The sequence below is a fragment of the Podarcis cretensis genome (genome assembly GCF_951804945.1).
Source record: "Podarcis cretensis genome assembly, chromosome: 17".
Lineage (NCBI taxonomy): Eukaryota > Metazoa > Chordata > Lepidosauria > Squamata > Lacertidae > Podarcis > Podarcis cretensis.
Window position 1 is genome coordinate 38,210,299 of NC_137187.1, and position 23,001 is coordinate 38,233,299.

Here is a 23,001-nt window from a genome sequence, read left to right on the forward strand (position 1 = left end):
GCAGGGCTTCTGTTTTTTAAATCTCTAATTGCATTGGATTTTGTGCATGTGGTGGAGAGAGAAGTCTCCTAAAAGATCCCCTTCAGAAGGACAATCATGAGCTCTTTGCTTGCTCCCATCCCACTGAAGACCTCCTTTAAGTTGTTGCCATCTCAGAGGGGCTAGATTGATGTGGCCATTGCCGTTCTACACTCATAAATGCTTGGGGCTAGGAAGTGATCCAAAGGTACTTTGCTGAAGTGAAGCAGACTCTACAGAATGCCTGAGACCAACTAAAAAAACAGATATGTGCTGCACACAGCACCCAAAAGGAAAAGTAGGAAGTGAAAGCGTTAACAAAGGCCAGGCCAGCTCTCCAATCCCCAAACTACCTACACAGGGGCTATCGTCAAGCTCCATGTTCTTCGATGACACGGTACAGTGGTACCTCAAGTTACAGACGCTTCACCTCAGGTTAAGAACTTTGCTTCAGGTTGAGAACAGAAATCACGCAGTGGCGGCGCGGCAGCAGCAGGAGGCCCCATTAGCTAAAGTGGTGCTTCAGGTTAAGAACAGTTTCAGGTTAAGAACAGACCTCCAGAACAAATTAAGTTCTTAACCCGAGGTACCACTGTACATGCAGAGTATCATAAAAAAGAAGGCAACTCACAGGGTGCAGGAAACAGCAGCTACAGCACTGGATTTTGGGCCGGATCCGTGTTCCACCATGAAGTTGGCAGAATAGCCTTGGTCATTCTTTGGGTTGTTTACTGGAAGACTAAATTGGCGTAATATTCTCATGCGTGCTCCTTTAGCAAACAGGAGACAAATGAAGATGATAAAATGTGCTCAGATAGAATGTGGGGCAGAGGGAACTCCAGAACGGCAACAACCTGGCTGCAAATTCAGCACTAATATGCCAGGGATGTTTGTTATAGCTGGGGCTATGAATCTGGCACAGGAGCATAAATAATAAACAAGGGGCTGCCCCCCTAGAAGGAGGGAAATTCTCCCTAGAGGACTAAGTCTAACTTAGCAGCACACTGCGGCTATATTGAGCTTAACTCTGCTGCGTGAATGACTGTGCTTTATTTTTATCCTTAAACGCGAATGCCTTGAGAGCCAGCTCACACACCCAAGTGCTGTGTACACAAAATCTCCACTAAATAAATGGGTACAAGCCTCCATTGAGTTGTTTGAAACTTTCTCATTACTTAGTGTCCTTAGTGTACAGCAGGGGTGTTCAAAGAGGGCCAGATTTGATGAAGTGAACATGCGTGAGGGCCGTGAGCTTTTTTTAGAATTGAAGCTGCTGAGGATTTTTTGGGAATTTTACCTCACAACATATACTGCCACGGGAGCCCGTTTAAATCGACCAGCGGGCCAGATTAGGTCCCTGAAATGGACTTTGGACATGCCTGGTCTACGGTAATTAAAGCTGAGTGTAAAACAGAAGAGGTGACTATAAAGGAACAAAGGATTTACTCCACAGTAGCCTGGGACGCAGGTGGCGCTGTGGGTTAAAGCCTCAGCGCCTAGGACTTGCCGATCGAAAGGTCGGCGGTTCGAATCCCTGCGGCGGGGTGCGCTCCCGCTGCTCGGTCCCAGCGCCTGCCAACCTAGCAGTTCGAAAGCACCTCCGGGTGCAAGTAGATAAATAGGGACCGCTTACCAACGGGAAGGTAAACGGTGTTTCCGTGTGCGGCTCTGGCTCTGGCTCTGGCTCTGGCCAGAGCAGCGATGTCACGCTGGCCACGTGACCCAGAAGTGTCTCCGGACAGCGCTGGCCCCTGGCCTCTTAAGTGAGATGGGCGCACAACCCCAGAGTCTGTCAAGACTGGCCCGTACGGGCAGGGGTACCTTTACCTTTACCTTTAGCCTGCCATACAGTTGGGGGGGGCAGAGAAAATTGCCTTGTACAGTTTTACCTCTGGATCTCTCCGCTATGCGAGTGTGACGGGAAAACAGTTGAATCTCTTCCACATATAATGTTCAACTGTCCCTTACATAGCATAGCTAGGACTAAATTCCTGGGTCCTGCTTTACTGCGCTTGGTTGGCAGGCCTGTTGAGTCACATGCCGCACTGCTTTTGCAGGATACAGATCCTTCTGTAACTCTGCAGGTGGCGAGATTCCTGAATGCGGTTATCTCACACACAAAAACCACCCAAAAACAACAACAAAAACTAATCGGACAGTTATGATGAGAGTGCATGACGGATCTCGTCTCCAGTTCTCCTTTTTCTGTGAACCGTCCCTTGGATCTTTCCGGGCCCCAACCTGTTATTTGTCACTGCTCAATGACCCACCCTTGCATCGTGGTGTTCCCCTTCTGTTGTTAGATGTATTGGTTTTTATGCTTTTGTGTTTTTATGTTTGTACATATTTTATGGGCTAATAGCCGTAAATAAATATATATTTACCTCTGGATGCGAATGGGATCCGTTGCGGAGCCCCGTTCGCATCCTGAAGTAAATGCAACCTGCATCTGTGCGTGCGGGTTGCGATTCGCTGCTTCCGCGCATTCGTGTGACGTCATTTTGAGCGTCTGCGCATGTGGCGAAACCCGGAAGTAAGGCGCTCCGTGGCTTCCGGGTCGCCACGGAGCGCAACCCGAAAAGGCTTAACCGGAAGCGACTTCAGCCAGGGGTACGACTGTATGTTTAGGTTAGCTTCCAGGGGCTTCGTTATGAAACTAGCGAAGAGTGCACTGAAGTGTTTTGTCTGTTGCTCCTTGGTTCAAGACAGGGATGCAAGAAGTCACCATATCCCTCCTGCACAGAGGACCATTCTGCATGTTCGCTGCACAGCATCCTGCTTTCCTTGATTAAGGCCCAACATCCTGTGACGATCCACTGCAGCACACAAGTGTTTTCATATATTTTTATTTAAATTTCAATTAAATTAAATCCTCAATTAGAAAAAAAACCCATCCAAATTTTAAAAATTGCAAACTCAAGAGATGCACAAAGTGCAAGAAGACAGGACAGAGAAGAGTAGTTTGAGGTGGATCAAAAAGATCTGTTGCAGGCTTTGCCCTATAGAAGACACCTGGTGTCCATCTTCGATTGGGTGCAAACCTGTACCAGATGTAGAAAGGAGTTCACCCCCCACAACATTTACACACACCAAACACCTGATCTATAGAGAATTAAGCACCCAGAGCTTGAAAGCAGGCAATTAATAATGGCAACTTGAAAGTCAATGATCAACAAGGGTCAACCCAGGAGAGGTGAGATAAGTTCAGAGGTCACAGTGGAAAGGTCAAAACCAAAGTTCAAGGGTTCCCAGGTAAGAGACTGCAGTTGGAAGTTCACAGGGCACAGTGCAGAGGTACAAAAGACCATCACTCCGAAGGTTCAAGACAGAAGGGTTAATTCATGTTCAAAAGGTCACAGTTGAGAGGTCAAAAGGCCACAATGGAAAAGAAACACAACCAAAGTTCAAAGACCACCAGAGAGAGGAGATAAGGTTCTTCACAGAAGGGTCACATCTAAAGATCAAAGGTCACCATGGAAAAGAGAGCACACAAGGGTCCCTGAGGAAAGGTGAGGGGATTTCAACGGTTGCAATGGAGAGGTCACTTGAAGAGGATCCCTGGCGAGGGGTCGTGAGTCAAAGCAGTCATGGCGGACGGAGCAAAGGTCCGTGGTTCCAAGCCTAAATCCCGATTTCATACTTGGATTCTTGTGGCCAAAGTCCAGAAGGTGGAAGTCAGGTCTACGCAACGACGCAATTCTTGTCCCGGACCACACGCAGCCTTCGGCGCTGCCGCTTACGTATCGAGTCAGTGGGTGGCGTGGACTCTGTGGGGCTAGCTCCACCTCGTAAATGAGGAGGCAGGGGTATCGGCTCCCCCAAAAAATAGCCTTCCTCCTCCGAGGAGGAATCAGAGGAATCGGAAGAGCTGAAGTCCCATCCCCGGGGCGGGTAACGCCGGTGCCAGGCAGGAAAAGCCCCCTCGGAAGCGGAGTAGGAGAGGCTCGCTCCTCTGCCCTCCGCTGCGCCTTTCCTTGGCGGCCGCCAGCCCTGGCTCCCCAGGTTGAGAGAGTTGTCCGAGGTGGAGCGAGGGTGTCCCCGGCTAACGCTTCCGTTCTGAAGCAGCTGAGCATCGACGGAGGTCTCCTTGAGACCAGGAGCACTGGGCTCCCCCGAGACCAGGGGCTCCCGGAAGCTAACTCGGGGTGCCCCTCCCCGGGCAAAGCTTGCCATCCCCAGTTCAGGCCCCTCGCTGGGTCGCAGCTGGGCAGATGCTTGGAGTTTGGAAGCTGAGCTGCTGCTCCAGTCTGGGATCTTGGAGGGGTGGATGCCCAGTTCCGGCATAGAATGGCGCAAGGGGGATGTGCGTTGGAAACATGGTCGCTTCTCAGTCCCTGGGGGAAGGGAGAAACAAGACTGTTAGAGAAAGAGGCCCAGACTCCAAATAATAATAATAATAATAATTATAATAATAATACAGTGGTACCTCTGGATGTGAATGGGATCCGTTCCGGAGCCCTGTTCGCATCCTGAAGCGAACGCAACTCACGTCTGTGCGCCTGCACGGGTCGCGATTCGCTGCTTCCGCGCATGCGTGCGACGTCATTTTGAGCGTCTGCGCATGCGCGAGCAGTGAAACCCAGAAGTAACGCATTCCATTACTTCCGGGTCGATGCAGAGCACAACCCGAAAACACTCAACCCGAAGCTACTTCAACCCGAGGTATGACTGTAATAATAATAATACAATTTTATTTATATCCCGCCCTCCCCAGCCGAAGCCAGGCTCAGAGCGGCTAACAACAGTAAAAATAACACAGTTTACAAAAAATGATAATCATTTAATTGAAATACATTCTAAAATCAATTCATTCTAAAATCAATTCAGAGTCAAATTAATGGCAACCATTGGGCTAGAGTTCTATGAGGATTACAAAAGGGGGGGGGCAGACTGTGCCTTGGCCAAAGGCCAAGCAGAACAGCTCTGTCTTGCAGACCCTGCGGAAAGATATCAAGTCCCGCAGGGCCCTAGTCTCTTGTGACAGGGCATTCCACCAGATCGGGGCCATGGCTGAAAAAGCCCTGGCTCTGGTTGAGGCCAGCCTAATCTCCCTGTGGCCCTGGATCTCCAAGATGTTTTTATTTGAAGACCATAAAGTCCTCCGTGGGACATACCAGGAGAGGCGGTCCCGTAGGTACAAGGGTCCTAGGCCATATAGGGCTTTAAAGGTTAAAACCAGCACCTTAAACCTGACCCTGTACTCCACCGGGAGCCAGTGCAGCTGGTATAGCACCGGGTGAATGTGATCCCACGGCGAGGACCCCGTAAAGAGTCTCGCCGCGGCTTTCTGCACCCGCTGGAGTTTCTGGGTCAGCCTCAAGGGAAGGCCTTCCCAAATAACATCCAGAAGTTTGTGGTGGTGATACGATGCCACGTTCCCTCCCCCAAAATCCACCAACACACTTGGTTCTGCCTCACCTGTTCCTGGCTCCTGGTCCATGGCTGGTGGTGGACAAGTGGAAGTACCCCGAGAGGTGCATTTGACGGGCTCCTCACAACTCTGGCTGCAGCCTGAGCCGTTGCTATCTGGATCCGAGAGCTCCTCTGTTTCCGTCGGCACCTCTTCCCCTGCTCCAGATAAGCCACTCCAGCTCCTTCGGATCCTCGGGGCCGAACTAGCGGGTGCCGGCTGCCCTCCAAAGGAAATGGAGCGGGCGACGTGGGAGGAGGAGGGCGAGCGCTGGGCCTGAACCCGCCGTTGCTGCCAGCTGGCTCGCCGGGAGTCTTGGGAGCGGGCACTCTGGAAAGCCGAGTCGCAGGAGTCCGAGCCGTTGGGGTCCTCGCCCAGGCTGCAGGCCCGAGAGCAGAAGATCTGGCCCTGCTTGGGGAGGAAGGGCTTCCCCAGCAGGGGCTGGTGGCAGCGGGAGCAGCTGAAGCAAGCATCTGTGGCATGCCAGTGCTGGCCCTCGTAGGTCATCTGGCCCTGGTCAATGCCTGCAGGGAAAGGAAAAGGCCAAACCAGGGGACAGGTCAGTGCTTCATTACTACACAAGCACACAATCAAAGATCTGGGGACAGGGTGGATAAAAATCAGTGATTTTAAAAAATAAAAACAAAATCAGATTTTTTTTATTTACATCAGATTTTTTTTTAAAAAAAATCAGATTTTTTAAAATTTAAATTGCATTTTTAAAATAAAATGCTTTTGGAGGAAAAATCTTTCTAAAGAAAGTTTTCCATTTAAGTTACATTATAGTCCAAAGGCTATTCATCTGGAAATAAGGATTTGTTTTAAGTTTTTCATGTGTGCTAAAACTCAGTCTAAGTTTTTTTAAAAAACAACAACAAATGTTTAACCACATCAGTTAACAAACATGGATACATATGCTATAATGTTACTGTTTTAGTTAAATAAATTGTTATTAAGGAAATGATTATTCTTCTCCTTCCAATAAAGTACAGCAGAAAAGTTGTCCAGTTAACTTATTAAACCTCACAATAATTTCATAATTATCTATGTATTTCTAATAGTATAACCAAATCTGTAATTTTGGATATAACTGTAAAAACTACTCTGAAAATTTATTATTCCAAAAATGAAACCTTCATCTGCTTGTAAATATTAAGATTATACCAGCAAGAATGAATCTTTCTGTTAAAAAAATGATTTAAATCAAGTCTTACTGACTAATGATTTAAATTGTGATTTAAAATGTGATTTAAATTGAGATTTAAAACATGATTTAAATTGATTTTATTTAAATCAAATCCGCCCTATCTGGGAATCATGTCATCTCTGGGCTGGGAGCAAAGCTGAGTTTCGGGGGAGTGCGACAGGTTTTTGCCTGCCCTGGGCACTGAGAGCTCACCACAACAATGACAAACATTGCAAGGTGAGAGGCGCCAAATTTTGGCATCTCACGGGCGCTGCTGAAATTCTAAACCCCAAAGTCTGCCACTGCTGGGAGTTTTTCCCATTGCAGCTGTCTGTGGCTGCACCGCAGCCGTAACTGAGTTTTCCCAATGCTAAAGAAACACTCTGCAAACACAGTGTTCAAGTTGACTGAGTCCTGGCATGGAAACCATGTTCTGGAGACAAACCTTGGCTTCCTTCCCCGTAAAGCATAAAGGTAAAGGGAAACCTGACCGTTAGGTCCAGTCGTGGCCGACTCTGGGGTTGCGGCGCTCATCTTGCTTTATTGGCCGAGGGAGCTGGCGTACAGCTTCCGGGTCATGTGGCCAGCAGGACTAAGCTGCTTCTGGCAAACCAGAGCAGCGCACAGAAACGCCGTTTACCTTCCCACCGGAGCAGTACCTATTTATCTACTTGCACTTTGACGTGCTTTTGAACTGCTAGGTTTGGCAGGAGCAGGGACCGAGTAACGGGAGCTCATCCCGTCGCGGGGATTCGAACCGCCAACCTTCTGATCGGCAAACCCTAGTCTCTGTGGTTTAACCCACAGCGCCACCCTCGTCCCACGTGAAGCATAGCCTGATCCAATTATCTGATAATTCATAAAAAGGAACCCACAAATGGCCCCTCAGGAGAACCCTCTTCCCAAACTCCCCCCTTGCCCAGTGCCCATCTCATCTATTGCCCCATTTCTTACAAAAAGTCCACCTGGAAACCTTAGTTCTGGAAGCCAAATAAACTGTGCAGAAAGCACCCGCCTACTCAAAATAGCTTTGGGCATCCATACCAATGTGCTCGCCACAGGCGTCACAGTACTCTGCGTAGAGGCTCTCATAGCAGCGGCAGCAGTAGGGGCGGCTCTGGCGCATGATGTACCGCTGCCCGCCCAGCGCCTCCTCGCACTCGAAGCAGCAGAAATGGCGCATGTGCCAGTGGCGGCCTTCAGCCTCTGTGCATTCGTCTGCAAAGATAATCTGTTGGGCAGGGCAAGAAAGGGAGCCACAAGTCAGAGGGGAGGGAAGTAAACAGAAGGCAGACGCCTGCAGCCCTTTGTGGGGAATCCCACTCACACGCAACACAACAACTTTGAGCAACTCAGACAAGTGAGCCAAGGGGCAAAGAGGAAAATGTGGGGGAGGGGAGCCCAACGGCATTAAGCCAACCAGAAAATCCCTTCTGGAACTCAAGGCACAGCAAAGTTACTGCCTCTTCATGAAGTAACGTCCCAGGAGAGCTATATCAAGTGCCCTTTCTGAACACGTAGAAATCTGATCTGCCAGGGAGGTTTGGGAACCTGAAATACACACCTCTTTCCCTTTGGTTCCTCCCTGGAAGTGGTTTACAATAATAAAAATGACAGGTATTTTTTTAAAAATCAGCATTACTAAAACCAAGAATGAAACAGTCATAGAAATAAAAACAGACTCCAAATTCCAATGACATGATTATGATCCATCAAGGAAACAAGGGCAAAAATGACTTGAGTCTTGAAGGCTTTCCCAAAACGCAAGGTTGCAGAAATGGGATGGCAGGTGTAGATACTAGATGAGTTAAGCCAAAAAGTCCCTTATTTTAAGATTAAGAAGAGTCCAGCTGGATCAGGCCAAAGGCCCACCCTAGCAGAACCCGAGCTCAGTGGGTCTACCCCAACTTGTAACTCTCAACTAATGGTATTCAGAGGCTGACTTCCTCTGATAATGGAGGTTTTATCCTCCATGAATTGGTCAAAACCCCTTTACAGCCAACACTGTAAAAGGCCATCACTACACTTTCTAGGGAGATGTAGTTCCGATTTCATGCTTTTGTGCTTTATATTTACATTGGTTTTCATTGTAAGCCACCCAGAAATGTTGTGGAGTGGCATAAAAATGCCATAAGTAAGCAAAAAAGTGTGTGTGTGTGTACCCATATATATATATATATATGGGTACAAAAGTACCCAGGAGGACACTTGTTCCTCTTCGCCCTTTCTCAGCTTTCCCTTCCGTCATAATAACTAATGACATCCAGGGGTGGTGAACCAGTGCCCAATTTTTGCTTTTAAAACTAAAAACTAGTCATCACCCCCGTCCCACAGTCATATCTCCTAACATTCTGCGTTGGGTTAAATAATTTAAAACTGAAATAGAAATTTGCTTCTTGACTCAGCAAAACTAGGTCTGATCAACATCTGGCATAAAAGCATGTGACCTGGTGCACAATTTGGAGAAGAAATCTCAAAACGTGTGTGTGTGTGTGAGAGTGCGTGTGTGTGTATCAGGACTGCCATCTTTCAAAAAGTGAAAATCTGGACCGACATGGGTTGCCATACGTATGGATTTTCCCAGGCATTTTAGAATAGAACAGAACAGAATTTATTATTTATACCCTGCCCATCTGGCTGGGTTTCCCTAGCCACTCTGGGTGGCTTCCAACAAAATGTTAAAATACAGTGGTCTGTTAAACATTAAAAGCTTCCCTAAACAGGGCTGCCTTCAGATGTCTTTTAAAAGTCTGGTAGTTGTTCTCTTTGACATCTGGTAGGAGGGCGTTCCACAGGGCGGGCGCCACTACCGAGAAAGCCCTCTGTCTGGTTCCCTGTAGCTTTGCTTCTCGCAATGAGGGAACAGCCAGAAGGCCCTCGGCACTGGACCTCAGCATCCGGGCAGAACAATGGGGTGGAGACACTCCTTCAGATATACTGGACCGAGGCCGTTTAGGGCTTTAAAGGTCAGCACCAACACTTTTTTGTTTTTTGCCGATTTCTGCCCAGACACTGCTTCCGACTGCAGTATTCTGGGTATCTCTAGGAAATTCCAGATTTATGGCAACCCTAGTATCTATCCATCCATCCACCCATCCATCCATCCAATATCCCCACCCTGTGGCCTTCGGAGTGTCTGCCACAAACCCTCACCTCATCGCAGGCCTCACATCGCGGTTTGAGGCGCTCGGCGTGGTGACGCCCACAGTAGATCTTGCCACCCTGGTAGAAGTAGATGAGGTCAACGAGGAGCTCCCGGCAGGTGGTGCAAACAAAGCACTGTGGGTGCCAGCAGGCGCCATGCCCAGCCCGGCTGGCAAAGACCGCAATGTCCCCACCACATATCTGCTTCCCGCACTGCCAAGGGAAGAGAAACCAAGAGCACTTAAGACTTACATATTACTTTGCAAAGGGTTTGAAGCACCACACATACGTTACAGAAGCCACAGGTTCTCTATCTCTGCTTTAAACCCAATCTGTCCAAGGCAGCGGTCACCTTTCAAGACTTTTAATTCAAGGTGCTGCTTATTCGCCAGAGTGCCATAAATCAGACAAGGCCCTAACCATGCTACTGTTTTCTCCCATATAACCCTATGAGACTAGAGGCCTTCAGAGAGGGGCATTTCCTCTTCAGAAATAAGACTCCCCAAGGCTCACGGCAGGGCCTCCTCAGGGGTGGCACCACAACTGTCACCCTCCATTAGGAAGCCATGTTTCTTCCAGCGCTGCTCACAAAAACAGTTTGGTTTACACAGGAAGCTTTACGAGGGTGAGCGTGCTCTCAAATGACCTTGTTGCTGCTCTATTGCTTTTGTGCACAGTTTGTGTTTCTAAACATTTCTTGTTTCATTTGAGAATTTTCGCTGAAAGGCAATCAACAAGATTTAAATAAAAAAGAGAAGAACAGAGCCGAGAGTTGGGATTTTTGTGTGTATTAAAAGAGCCAAGTACCTCATCTGAACACTAGATGTTGCTGTTGCTCCTCCAATGTATTTTAACTCTCCTCTTGTACCAGGAGCCAAAATTCAAAATTTCCATGTGGGAGGTGCAACTCACAGCCCACATATTTCCTCTTCCAAATTTTTTAGAGACCAACCCTTCCTGTGTATCACAGAATGCAAATACAGTGGAACAGAGCTACCTTCATAACTTTCTTGGGCAATTGCCACGTGTGTGTGTGTGTGTGTGTGTGTGCGTGCGCGCGCGCGCGCACGCGCATACACACACAAACACACACACACACAGAATCCAGGAGCCATAACACACTGCCTACTGCAGCGTCTGCCAGTGTGGTGCCCTCCAGTTGCTTGGGGGGCTGTAACTCCCCCCTGCAACCATGTTCACTGGGACCAATGGGAACTGTCATCCACCAACATGAGAGGGCGAGGAAGGAGGCATGTGGCAGCAACACGAACAGGCTGGAAGGAGAGGCTGGAAGGAGGCTCTCGCCAGCGGACTGTAGTAGCTGTCAGAAATCCCAGCTGCTACAATAGTCCAGGTTCACAACAAGGAGTGAATCAGAGCCATGCCAACAATTCTTATCTCCGACATGCAGAGATGGGTGGAGAATGGGGCTCTTTACCAACACACAATGGCCCAGGAATGACCCGGAATAGAAGCAAGGGTGTGTTCTGGGATCACCCTGGAATTTGCTGCCCTTGCCAACAGATCACAACCCTGATTCAACTTCCAGTGAAGCAACCTCAACATCGAAAGAGCAACTTATGCAAGCCCCACTCGCGTAGAATTCCCTAGAGCACCAGCACTGCTGGCATGGGAAGGAACAGCATGAATCAAGAGACCAGCCTAAGTAGCGCTTGCACGCATGAACACAGAGATGCTGGCCCTGAGCACCAGGAAAGACCATTCACACCACACAAATTGGGCCTAAGTATGGACGCGGGTGGCGCTGTGGTCTAAACCACTGAGCCTTGGGCTTGCCGATCGGAAGGTTGGCGGTTCGAATCCCCACGACGGGGTGAGCTCCCGTTGCTCGGCCCCAGCTCCTGCCAACCAGCAGTTCAAAAGCACGTCAAAGTGCAAGTAGATAAATAGGTACCACTCTGGCGGGAGGGTAAACGGCGTTTCCGTGTGCTGCTCTGGTTTGCTGGCCACATGACCCAGAAAAACTGTCTGTGGACAAATGTCGGCTCCCTCGGCCAGTAAAGCGAGATGAGCACCACAACCCCACAGTGATTTGCAACCAGACTTAACTGTCAGGGGTCCTTTACCTTTTTATCTTTATGAATCTAATTATGAAGCCCAACTGATAAGATCTGAACTTCTGGATTCAGGTTCAGCCACAGTGGATTTAACAAGCCACCAGAGGTTTGTAATGGCTTCTACACATTGAGCTGAACCCTGAGAATCTGCTGTTGCGAGTGCTAAACCAGACATTGGATGGAATATTTTTGTTTAGTTAACATGTCTCCCTCTAAAAACCAGTATGGGGCGGAAGCAAGAAGAAATCCCGACGAAAGAAGAATGGCAGACAAAATTAATGGACTACGCAGAATTAGATAAAATGACAGGAAGGATTCAAAACCTGCGGGATCAGAGATTTGCAGAAGATTGGGGGGGAAAAATGAACTATTTGAAGAGCAATTGTAATCAACAAATTACGCTAATAGGACTACAAGAAGTTTTGTAAGGAAAAATATATGAAATATTGCAAAATAGAGAAAGAAGAGAAATTAGTCATAAGATTTAAAGGTATTAGTGAAATTAAGAAATATATATTAAGTGATTAGATTGGAAAATTTTCAGATGTGACTGATGGAAGTCCAAAAAAATTGTATAAGATGTAAAAGTATGTTTAATTATTTGAAAATGATATGTTAAAAATAATTTTAAAAATTTTTTTAAAAAAGAAACCAGTATGGGGCAGAGGAGGAGGCCACAATTTGAAGGGCAAGAGTGACCGCTTCTCCCTGCTCTCTTCCCCTCGGCCCAAGTACGCCATGTCTGGAGACGCCAGCTGGGCACAGTTGACCCAGGGAGTGTGGAATGCATGGTGAGAAGTGGCAAGCAGAAAAAGGGCTAAGTAAGTTTCTCCCAATAGGGACGCAGGTGGCGCTGTGGGTTAAAGCCTCAGCGCCTAGGGCTTGCCGATCGAAAGGTCGGCGGTTCGAATCCCTGCGGCGGGGTGCGGTCCCGCTGCTCGGTCCCAGCGCCTGCCAACCTAGCAGTTCGAAAGCACCTCCGGGTGCAAGTAGATAAATAGGGACCGCTTACCAGCGGGAAGGTAAACGGCGTTTCCGTGTGTGGCTCTGGCTCTGGCTCTGGCCAGAGCAGCGATGTCACGCTGGCCACGTGACCCGGAAGTGTCTCCGGACAGCGCTGGCCCCTGGCCTCTTAAGTGAGATGGGCGCACAACCCCAGAGTCTGTCAAGACTGGCCCGTACGGGCAGGGGTACCTTTACCTTTACCTTTAAGTTTCTCCCACCTGCCACTTACCCTCTCCAAAATCCCAGACCCTCTGTGCTGCTGCTGCTGCTTTCTCGACGTTCAGCAGCGTACTGGGCTGCCAGCCCCACTGGTCTTCTGCCAGATACCTAGCTTGGCTCTGAAGACTTCTCTGTGTTCAGTCTCCCAACCATTCTTCAACCCTGCCCTGGTTCTCAAACTGTGTTGACACTGGCAGTGCCAGAGTGAGGCCCAATACCTGCTCACAAATGGCTCCGGTTATGGTGACGGGGAAGAGGCGGACAGTCCCACGGCCCAGGTTCTCTCGCTTCCGTTGCTGTGAGAATAACTTCAGTTCTTTCGCTTCTTCCTCTTCCAGAGAGCTGCAATACTGAGCCTGTGCAGAGATTTTTTGGGGAGAGGGGAAAGAAGAGTTAGTCAATGAGGGCCCAAAGCAATACTGTCAAGATGTCTTCTCGTCTTTGGGGCAGGGTGTCTGCTGCTGTTCCAGAGGCGCTTTGCCTATGTCCCCAAAGGGAGCCCCCAAAGAAAAAGACATGTTGTAATTAAAACCAAGACCAAAAAAAGAGGACTCAGCTGCTTAGCTCTCACTCTGGTTCCAGGCCTGGGGCACAAAGATCAAAGGCAGCAGCAACAAGTAGAGCCACACAGCCCTGCAGCCAGGCAGTGACCTGAGGGAAGGTGAAACTTTATAAGAAGGAAAATAAATAAAATGTTTGCCCTGCAAGGATGAAACCGCACAGCATGTCAAAGCGGGAAAGAGATGTCAGTGCATATCTGAAGGTTTTTCCAGACTATGTCTTAACACAGAGAATTCACCGTGGTTACCCATACAATCTGCAAATGGAGGTGGGTGGGGTTCTGATAGCGCTGCCTCCACCATCAAAACTGTCCCTGGAAAATCATATTTTTCCTGCACTGAAGCTGCAAATTGCTAAGAAAACACAATTTGCCCCTTTTGGAACGATGCTGTTATTATTTACAAAGCACCACCGACGTAACACGGCGATTTACAGAGTTAACATTAAGAAGCAAGGCAGGGCTCTGCCCCGATGGGCTTACCATCTTAACTACTGTACAGCATCTAATGGTGTCTGTGACACAGCAGCAGGGGAATGGTGCAAGTCAACCCCTACTCTCCCAGCGCCATTTTGAAATGTCTGTCTTCTTTCCCATTCCCATTCCCATTCCCAAGTGCAGATTGTGATAGAGTTCACCTTCAGCTTTTGACAATGACAAGGGGTTTTTTTTTGAGGGGGGCGGGAGAGATTCTGAATTTCACTCTTAGCTTGTGTCCCCCTAACAGCCATCGCCTCAATCACAGGTGTGTCTTACTTTTTGAAACCCAAACTTGGTTTTTAGTCCCCGTTTAAAAATGTGGTGAGATTCAAAGTGGGAACTCTAGGCCAGGTCCTGTAGGTAAATAAACTACAGAGGCCACCTTAACCCCCTCCCTCCATCCCTTCCATCCTGATTGGCTACCAATGGACGGACGTGGGACAGCGCCTATAGAAATCTCTTGGGTTGCACAGCGCTGCAGTTCCCATCAAATGCTGGCCTACCTGTCTCGTCCTTGCCCCACCCTCCTTCCCTACCTGGGGGAACCCACCAGATACTCAGCCTTGGGCTCCAGCCAACCATTGCCCCAGGACAAGGCACACCCTTGGAATGGCAGCCCAGCTTTGTTAACCTGGCACCTGTGGGATGAGGACTGCAGTCCTTGCCTGGCACTAGCCGGCCTTCCCAAAATCCCTTGGCAAAGGGCCATGTTGTTTTATAGCTCCCTGAATGAGGAAATCACTACTGTACCCTTGTTTCCAGAATGCTGAATGGCATCATCAGGCATCTTCCAGCCCTCTCATTACAAGGAAGGATAAACCGCAGTCCCCACAGCTGGTTTCTCTAATACTAATCAGGATCTTTATCTGATCCTTTCCCCCCTCCCCATCATCATCATCTTGGGAAGGTTCGAGAGCCCTAATCTTTTTCAATCTCTCCGTGTGCAGAAACTCTTCCAGTTTTTTGAAATGACTGACAACTTGGACCTGATCGACATTTGGAGAACAAGAAATCCCCTCGAGAGGGAGGGAACATTCTTTTCAGAATCACAGATGACCTGGACAAGAATAGATCAAATATGGATTACTAGTGGGATGGCTCCTAAGATAAAGAAAGTGGAAATCTGCCCAAAGACATGCTCCGACCATAATGCAGTAAAGATGGAAATGAAAACAACAACAGCTGGCTCCTTCAGATGGAGAATGAATGACACCCTATTTAAAGATCCAGAGGTGTACCAAAAGGCCCAAAAGACTTTGAAGGACTATTTTGAGATAAATCTAAGGACAGAAGTGGAGAAACGAGTGATCTGGGACGCAAGCAAGGCCGTGATGAGGGGGTTCTTGATACAGCAGAATTCCTTGAAAAGGAGGAAACAACAGGAGAAGAAAGATAAAATTTTGGAAAAGATAAAAGACAGTGAAAAGAAATTGAGATCTAACCCAAAGTCACATGAGATCTTGAGACAAATCAAATTGTACCAGAAGCAATATATGGAATTGATGAACCAGGAGATTGAATGGAAAATTAAACGAATGAGACAAAAGACATTTGAATCGGCAGATAAATGTGGGAAACTCCTGTCATGGCAATTGAAGAAGAGACAGAAATTGAACACAGTCACAAGCTTGGAGGTAGATGGAAAGAATATTTCGAAACCAAATGAGATCAGCAATTGCTTTCAGAGCTATTTCAGAAGATTGTATGCACAAGGGCCGGAAAACGAAAGAGACATTGAAGAATTTCTTAAGAAATATGGATTACAAAAAATTTCGCAACAAAGTATGGCGTTTTTAAATGAGAAAATAACTGAACAAGAAATTGAGGGTGCCATTCAAAACATGCAACTGGGGAAATCTCCAGGGCCAGATGGACTAACCTCCAGATATTACAAAGCCTTGAAAGACTGGATAATCCAGCCACTTAAGGAGGTTTGTAACGAGATATTAGAGGGGAAAAGGGCACCTGAGACGTGGAAAGAAGCCTTCATCACACTTATACCAAAGACTGAGGTTGATAAAAAACAGATCAAAAACTACCGCCCTATATCATTACTTAATGTGGATTACAAAATTTTTGCAGACATTTTGGCAAAAAGATTAAAGAAGGTGCTGGTGGAGGAGATTCATAAAGATCAGGCTGGCTTTCTCCCGGGTAGGCATATATCTACTAATGTAAGGAATATAATTGACATCATAGAAATGTTGACAGTGAACATTAATACGAAGGCAGTTTTAATTTTCGTGGACGCGGAGAAAGCCTTTGACAATATATCTTGGAAATTTATGAAAAAGAATCTCCATGGGATGGGGGTAGGCCAAAGGTTTGAAAATGGTATAAGTGCAATCTATTCTGAGCAAAAGGCGAAGCTAATTGTAAATAATGTGGTTATGGATGAATTACCTATAGAAAAAGGGACACGTCAGGGGTGCCCAATATCCCCATTACTTTTTATATCGGTCCTGGAGGTCCTGTTAAATATGATTAGGGGAGATCAGCTGGTAAAAGGGATTCAGGTCGGAGCCAGACATTACAAATTAAAGGCTTTTGCAGATGATTTAGTACTGACCTTGCAAGAGCCAGACACTAGTACCAAAAGAGCTTTGGAATTAATTCAAATATTTGGCCAGGTCGCAGGATTTAAGTTGAATAAACAAAAAACCAAGGTACTGGAAAAGAACTTAACAAATGTTGAAAGGGAAAGATTCCAAGAGGAAACTGGGTTAGTGGTGGCAAAGAGTGTAAAATACCTGGGGATTAACATGACATCTAAGAATGTGAACTTATTTAAGGACAACTATGACAAGTGCTGGACTGAGATAAAGAAAGATTTAGAAATATGGTCAAACCTGAAGCTTTCCTTGTTAGGTCGAATTGCTGTGATCAAAATGAATGTATTGCCTAGAATGTTATTTTTGTTTCAGACATTACAAATTGTTGATAAACTGGACTGTTTCAAGAAGTGGCAGAAAGACATATCTAAATTTGTCTGGCAGGGCAAAAAGCCCAGAATCAAGTTTAAGATACTTACTGACTCTAAAGAAAGAGGGGGGTTTGCCCTGCCGGACCTAAGACTTTACTATGAATCGGCAGCTTTCTGCTGGTTAAAAGATTGGCTACTTCTTGAAAATGCAGACATTCTAGATTTGGAAGGATTTGATAATAATTTTGGTTGGCATGCATATATCTGGTATGACAAGGTTAAAGTGTATAAGGGTTTTAAAAATCACATTGTCAGGAAAGCACTATACAATGTATGGATACGGTATAAAGATTTATTGGAAAACAGAACTCCCAGGTGGCTTTCACCTATGGAGGCTAAGGAGGTAAAGAAACTTAATATGACAACCAATTGGCCGAAATATTCTGAGATTTTAGAACAAGAAGGTGGTGAATTTAGATTACAAAGTTATGAGAAAATAAAGTCCAAGGTACGAGATTGGCTCCATTATTTCCAAATAATGGAGGCTTTCAAACAAGACAGGAAAATTGGTTTCCAGGTGGAGAAATCGAAATTAGAAACAGAATTGTTAGAACCCAATACTAAGAATTTATCAAGAATGTACAACTTGCTGTTGAAGTGGAATACAATAGATGAGACAGTGAAGTCTGCTATGGTTAAATGGGCACAGGACATAGGTCATGACATTATGTTTGCTGACTGGGAGCAGTTATGGACCACAGGTATTAAATTCACGGCATGTAATGCCTTACGAGAAAACATAATGAAAATGATTTATAGGTGGTACATGACCCCAGTCAAGCTTGCGAAGATTTATCATTTGCCCAATAACAAATGCTGGAAATGTAAAGAGACTGAGGGTACCTTTTTCCACCTTTGGTGGACCTGCCCAAAGATTAAGGCCTTCTGGGAAATGATTTACAATGAAATTAAGAAAGTGCTTAAGTGCACCTTTAACAAGAAACCAGAGGCATTTCTCTTGGGTATGGTCGGCCAGTTGGTGCCGAAGAAGGACAAGAATTTCTTTTTGTACGCTACTACGGCAGCAAGGATTCTTCTAGCAAAGTATTGGAAGACACAAGAGCTACCCACGCTGGAGGAATGGCAGGCGAAAGTGATTGACTTTATGGGACTGGCAGAAATGACCGGCAGAATCCGCGACCAAGAGAAAGAGACTGTGGAAGAAGATTGGAAGAAATTTAAGATGTATCTTAAGAATTATTATAAAATTGAGGAGTGTTAAAATGCTGAGGGAAAAGAAGACGTAGAATTGCAGCGATAATTGGGTTTAAAATTTAGGGTGGAATAGAGAAAGAGGACGAATTTATATTTAATTGGGCAAGATAGGTTGCTGAATAAGGGTACTAAATTAAGGATGCAAAAAGGGAAAGGTATGGGGAAGTCCGGGAAAAGAGGGTTACGAAAATAAGGTTATGAAAATATGAGTTTTTTGTTTGTCTGTTTTTTGTTGTCTTTTGTTTTTGTTAAAAAATTGGAAATTAATAAAAATCTTTATATAAAAAAAAAAACAGAAACTCTTCCAGTTCCCTCATCTCCCTGTGTTTGCCAGCCTTGTTCCTTTGGTTTCAGAGAAAGGACCCACAAAGTGTTTGAGGGAAAGCCAGTGGCGTAGCGTGGGGGGTGCAGGGGGGCCCGGCTGCACCGGGCGCAACATCTGGGGGTTAGGGTTAGGGGGCGCAAATCCACGGGTTAGGGGGCGCAAATCCACAGGTTAGGGGGTGCAAATTACTTGCCTTGCCCCGGGTGCTGACAACCCACGCTACGCCACTGGGGAAAGCAAAAGCGAGGTCTATACAGGGTGGAGAGGGCACAGGCCTCCAAAGACGCCATTTTTGTAGGAGTCAGGTGCCTCTTTGCTGCGAAATAATCCCAGCGCCACCCTTATCAGAACTTCCAATATGAACGAGAAGTGGTTTTCTAGCGTAACACCAAATACAGAGGATTTTCACCTCAGAGTCGCCAAGGGATAGCAATGCCACTCCACGCCCATAGGAATCATGGCCAGTGGCAGCTTTCTTACCAGAACTTCAGGTGCCAACTTTTCCCTCCTACCTCTACAAATCTCACAGAGTCCTAAAGTTTAAGGTGTTTCTGCGTTTTGTGTGTCTACACCAGGGATGGGGAATGTGAAACCCTCCAGATGTTGTTGGATTACAACAGGGGTCGGCGAGGTGTACTTCACCTGGGCCGGTTCACTCCAGTGGAGATCCCTCTGTGGGCCGGATTGCGTGTGTGTGAGCGCGTGCCTGCAATTTCCGGCGTCTGCATCTGCGCAGACACAATTTCCGGCGTCTGCGCATGCGCAAATGAGATTTCTGGCACCACAGAAGTGAGTCCCCATGCCATGCTGGTTTAGCACAGCGCGTGGGGTCTTACCGAGCGGGTGGCTCATGGGCCGGTTAAACAACCGCCATGGGTCTGAGGTTGCCTACCCCTGGACTACAACCACCATCATCCCTGGCTATCGGCGATGCTGGTTGGGGTTGATGGAGGCCACCACAAATTCCTCACCACCGATGTAAATGGAGAACCATCCACTCACAAGGTGAAGCCAGGTCAACACCACCCGGCAGCCTATCAAATCCAGACAACCAATGGACAGAGCACCAGTTCCTGATAACAAGCAAGTATAAAGAGAGCCCAAGCCTGCCCATACCTGGTGGTTTGAATACAAGCACAATGGAGAAAAGAAGACCATCTTCCAATATCTAAAGGGCTGCCACATGGAAGATGCAGCAAGCTTGTTTTCTGCTGCTCTGGAGGTCAGGACTCAAACTCATGGCTTCAAGTCACAAGAAAAGAGATTCTGGCTAAAAATCAGGATAAACTTTCTGACGGTAAGAGTTGTTTGACAGTGGAACGGACTCCCACGAAAGGTGGCAGACTCTCCTTCCTTGGAGATTTTTAAGCAGAGGTTGGATGGCCACCTGTCGTGGATGTTTTAGCTGAGATTCCTGTATTGCAGGGGGATCGGACTAGATGACCTTTGGGGGTCCCTTGCCACTCTACAATTCACCCAAGCAACCCAGCACACGTCACAAAAACAGCCAGGTTAAGACCCCAGGCTCCTAGCAAGCGAAAAGAGAGGATACAAATAAAATAAAAACAAAAGCCTGCGCAAACAGCATTTTACATTTCCAGTCAGTTAATGGTCACTACACACCATCTGTCCGCGTCCCCATCATAAGCCAGCCCTTCCCCACGACTGTGGGGAAAGTGTTTTGCTAGCGACGTCCTTAGCCGTGCATTGTGCAGACCTGGCCTAGCAATTTCGAGCAGCGAGGCTGCGAAATGGCATTGTGCTGCGCCTCTCCTTTGGAGAGCACTTAGCCTAATCATTAATCCAGCCCCCTGGGAGCAACAGACAAGAGCCTTGTGAATGGGAAGGGCAAAGGTATTTAGCACAGCAACTTTCATCGGATTACAATCTGAAGTGGAGGAGACCCCCCAGGCCACAGATCTCCCCCCCCCCTTCACTCTTTCCCTGCATACATACAATCAGCGCTTGTATGGGTAGGCAAACTAAGGCCTGGGGGCCAGATCTGACCCAATCGCCTTCTAAAGCCGGCCCGCGGACGGTCTGGGAATCAGCGTATTTTTACATGAGTAGAATGTGTCCTTTTATTTAAAATGCATCTCTGGGTTATTTGTGGGGCCTGCCTGGTGTTTTTACATGACTAGAATGTGTGCTTTTATTTTAAATGCATCTCTGGGTTATTTGAGGGGCATAGGAATTTATTTATATATTTTTTTTCAAAATATAGTCCGGCCCCCCACAAGGTCTGAGGGACAGTGGGCCAGCCCCCTGCTGAAAAAGTTTGCTGACCCCTGAAGACCTCTAGTTTTCATTAAACAATTCTAGCCCTTCTTGAGACGTAGTATGTGAACCACGCTTCATGAAAAGTGTCCAAAGTGAGGGGGCAAGGGCTGGGGAGGGAACACATCTGTGTGACTTGCATGGTTTTTACATTCTGAAAAGCTCAAATTCCCCTTGATGAAAGATCTGGATTACCTTAGTGAATAATTTTGAAAAAGGAAAGCAGTGGGGAAACAGACTACATGAAGTGCTGTGCGTTAATTAGCAGAACACACAGGACCCGTTTGGAGAAGAATGCCTGCTTTTCTCTACCCTGATTATCAGCCTGTCACACACAGAGAGATTAATCCCAGTAGTGCAGATTGCAAACAGAGAGCAAGAGGGAACACATTGCCTGCAGAGCAGATACCTGCTGATGACTGAAGGCAGGAGGACAAAAGCAACACACAGAAAGTGAGAAGGCAAAAAATATATAAAAAATAAAAATCTCCACCTCAAGCAAGCAAGCAAAACAAACACAACCACCCTGGGGAAATTCCTTTCCCATTCTATAGTTGGCAATTGTTAAACCTGCTGCCCTCCAGATATCTTGCTGGACTCCAGTTCCTATCAGCCCCGACCAGTATAGACAGTGGTCCAGGGATGATGGGAGTTGTAGTCTAGCAACATACAGAAGGTCACTAGTTTGCCACCTCTGTGGGCTCTTGGTGTGCATGAAAGGATCTATAAACTCCCCCATGCCAAACGGATGGCAAGCCCAAGTTGGGGAAAGGGGGGGGGGCAGATCTCGAAAAATGAAGTTTGGAAAGAGAAGTAGGACTGTTTATTATATTTATTTATTTATTTATTTATTTACTTACTTACTTACTTACTTACTTACTTACTTATTTATTTATTTCATGAAATTTATATACCACTTGATTGTAAAAAATCAACACACCACCCCCAAAGTATTTTATAAAAAAGATAAAAGCAAGAAAAAATTACAACAGTACTTTAAAAACATATCAAAGGTTAAAATTCAAAAATACGTTAAAATTCACATCAGCATTTCAAAGCAGCTGGTAAAAAGGTAAAGGACCCCTGACAGTTGAGTCCAGTCGTGAATGACTCTGGGGTTGCTGCGCTCATCTCGCTTTACTGGCAGAGGGAGCCGGCGTTTGTCCTGGTCATGAGGCCAGCATGACTAAGCTGCTTCTGGCGAACCAGAGCAGCACACGGAAATGCCGTTTACTTTCCCGCCAGAGCGGAACCTATTTATCTACTTGCACTTTGACGTGCTTTCGAACTGCTAGGTTGGCAGGAGCAGGGACCAAGCAACAGGAGCTCACTCCGTCACGGGAATTCGAACCGCTGACCTTCCGATCGGCAAGCCCTAGGCTCAGTGGTTTAACCCACAGCACCACCTGTGTAGACTTGCCTAAATGAGGATGTTTTTAGCTGGCGCTGCTACATTAAAAAGATCAAATTCTCACAAATATGGAATGGGTATTAATGTGGCACCTGTAGGATAAGAAGCTCAAAAGCAATAGGTGTGGGGAGATAAGCACCCCCACGTGCATTCCCTAACATGTGAGGGAGAAGTGTGCCAAACCCCTAGACTAGCCCAGCCTGCAGCCCCCAGCTATCCAGCAGTCCCACATACAACATTAATAATAAAGAATGGTACACATAGAAGCCTCTTCCTTGTGATTAAGAACCCTGGACTGCTAATAGAAGCCTTTTGCAAACTTGCTCTATAAGGTCTTAAAGTTTGGATTTGGAGCAGCCCTCTAGGGGGATTTTCTACAGCCGTGGGGCAGCCACCAAGGCCTCTGTACACGCCCTTGCTGTTCAAACACAGTGCCTGGATTGTGACAGTCACAAAGGTGCTCTCAGTAGATCTGAAAAGGCAAAGATGAAAAGCAGAGAAGGCAGTTTCTGAGGTATGCAGGCCTGAAGGCCATAAGGGCTTTATAAATCAAAAGTCGCATACAAAATTGAGTCCTGAAAGTCATGTGAAGCCGATGCAGACATTGAGCCCTAACTGATGTGCTCCCAGCAATTTGCCCCAGCCAGGACTTTGCACGGAGACCTCCAGGCAGTCATCAAGGGCAGTCCCA

General features: G+C 46.9%; 1 protein-coding gene across 2 annotated transcripts in view; it reads right to left on the reverse strand.

Moving 5' to 3' along the window:
* Positions 1 to 2,848: 2,848 nt before the first annotated feature.
* The window catches only part of PRICKLE3 (prickle planar cell polarity protein 3), a 38,309-nt gene continuing 18,156 nt past the window's right edge, over positions 2,849 to 23,001 (reverse strand). For both annotated transcript variants that reach the window (XM_079960038.1, XM_079960039.1), the window contains exons 5-9: positions 13,279 to 13,416; positions 9,768 to 9,971; positions 7,659 to 7,845; positions 5,437 to 5,952; positions 2,849 to 4,352 (exon numbers count right to left, since the gene is read on the reverse strand). In XM_079960038.1, the coding sequence (XP_079816164.1) occupies positions 3,700 to 4,352; positions 5,437 to 5,952; positions 7,659 to 7,845; positions 9,768 to 9,971; positions 13,279 to 13,416 (1,698 nt within the window). In that variant the 3' untranslated portion in view covers positions 2,849 to 3,699. The remainder of the gene's footprint in view (positions 4,353 to 5,436; positions 5,953 to 7,658; positions 7,846 to 9,767; positions 9,972 to 13,278; positions 13,417 to 23,001) is intronic.